The sequence below is a fragment of the Eimeria mitis genome, genomic scaffold (genome assembly GCF_000499745.2).
Source record: "Eimeria mitis Houghton genomic scaffold, Emh_scaff336, whole genome shotgun sequence".
NCBI classification, from domain to species: domain Eukaryota; phylum Apicomplexa; class Conoidasida; order Eucoccidiorida; family Eimeriidae; genus Eimeria; species Eimeria mitis.
In genome coordinates this window covers 1919-3097 of record NW_013571699.1, presented here as the reverse complement: position 1 = coordinate 3097, position 1179 = coordinate 1919, and the positions used below count along the sequence as shown (strand labels likewise).

At 61.5% G+C, this 1179-nt stretch overlaps 1 protein-coding gene across 1 annotated transcript in view; it reads right to left on the bottom strand.

The window, feature by feature from the left end:
• The window catches only part of EMH_0008400 (uncharacterized protein), a gene marked incomplete at both ends in the record, with an annotated part of 2554 nt that overhangs the window by 336 nt on the left and 1039 nt on the right, over positions 1-1179 (bottom strand). Inside the window, one exon of the mRNA XM_013498347.1 lies at positions 3-1179. Within this exon, the coding sequence (XP_013353801.1) occupies positions 3-1179 (1177 nt within the window). The remainder of the gene's footprint in view (positions 1-2) is intronic.

Sequence of the window (1179 nt, the reverse complement as noted above, 5' to 3'; positions counted from 1 at the left end):
GCTGCTGCTGCTGCTGCTGCTGCTGCTGCTGCTGCTTACCAGTGCATGCGCCTTCAGCAGCACCAGCTGCGGGTTTGCTGCTGTCTGCTGCTCCGCGTGCCGCTGCAGCAGCTGCAGCAGATCGTTGTGTCTACCTAGGGCGTGCTGCAGCCATAAAGCAGCAAAAAACCACTTGCTGCTGCTGCTGCTGCTGCTGTTGTAGGTGCGGCTGCTGCGGCCGCTAGGGTTGCGCCTTCTGCGCCTGCGGTTGCTGCTGCTGCTGCCGCCTCTGTTGCTGCTGCTGCTGCTACTCTGCCTTCTGCTGCTGCTGCTGCTGTTACTCTGCCTTCTGCTGCTGCTGCTGCTGCTGCTCCTGCTGCTGCTGCTGCTGCTGCTGCTGTTGGATAAGCTGTGACGACAAACAAGCGAGCGCAGTTGCTGCAGCGGCTCAGATGAATCTGCAGCAGCAGCAGCAGCTGCTGCTGCTGCTGCTGTGGTGGGTGAAGCAGCAGCAGTTGCTGCTGCTGCTGCAGCGTTGCTGCTGCCTTGTGACGGGTCCTCCAGCTCTTGCTGCTGCTGCTGCTGCTGCTGCACCTGCCGCAGCAAACGCTGCATCGAAGGCGAGCGAATGGGGTGCTGCTGCTGCAGCAACTGCTGCTGCTGCTGCTGCTGCTGCTGCTGTGCGGGGTCTGGGGCCCCTAGCAGCAGCAGCATGTCTGCTGCTGCTGCTTCGCAGCAGCAGCAAACTGACAGCAACTCATCTATCCACTCTCCTGCTGTGTCTTCAGCTGTTGCTGCTGCTTCGATCTGCTGCAGCAGCTGCACGTCTTGCTGCTGCTGCAGCTCATGCTGCAGCAGCTGCTGCACTAGCTGCTGCGCCTCAGAATCCTGCTGCTGCTGCTGCTGCTGCTGCTGCTGCTGCTGCTGCTGCTGCTGCTGCTGCTGGTCAGCCTGCTGCAGCAGCAACAACGCTTGTACTAGAAGGTCCTGCTGCTGCTGCTGCTGCTGCTGAGCGCAGATCCCGCGAGCTTCCAGCAGCAGACTCTGAGGGGCAGATACATTGTTGCTGCTGCTGCTGCTGCTGCTGCTGCTGCGACAGCTGCCGCAGCGCCTGCTGCTCCTTTTGCTGCTGCTGTGATATGTTGAGGGGTCTAGGGGGTCTGGCAGCAGCGGGCAGAAGGGGTAGTCTATGGAAAACTG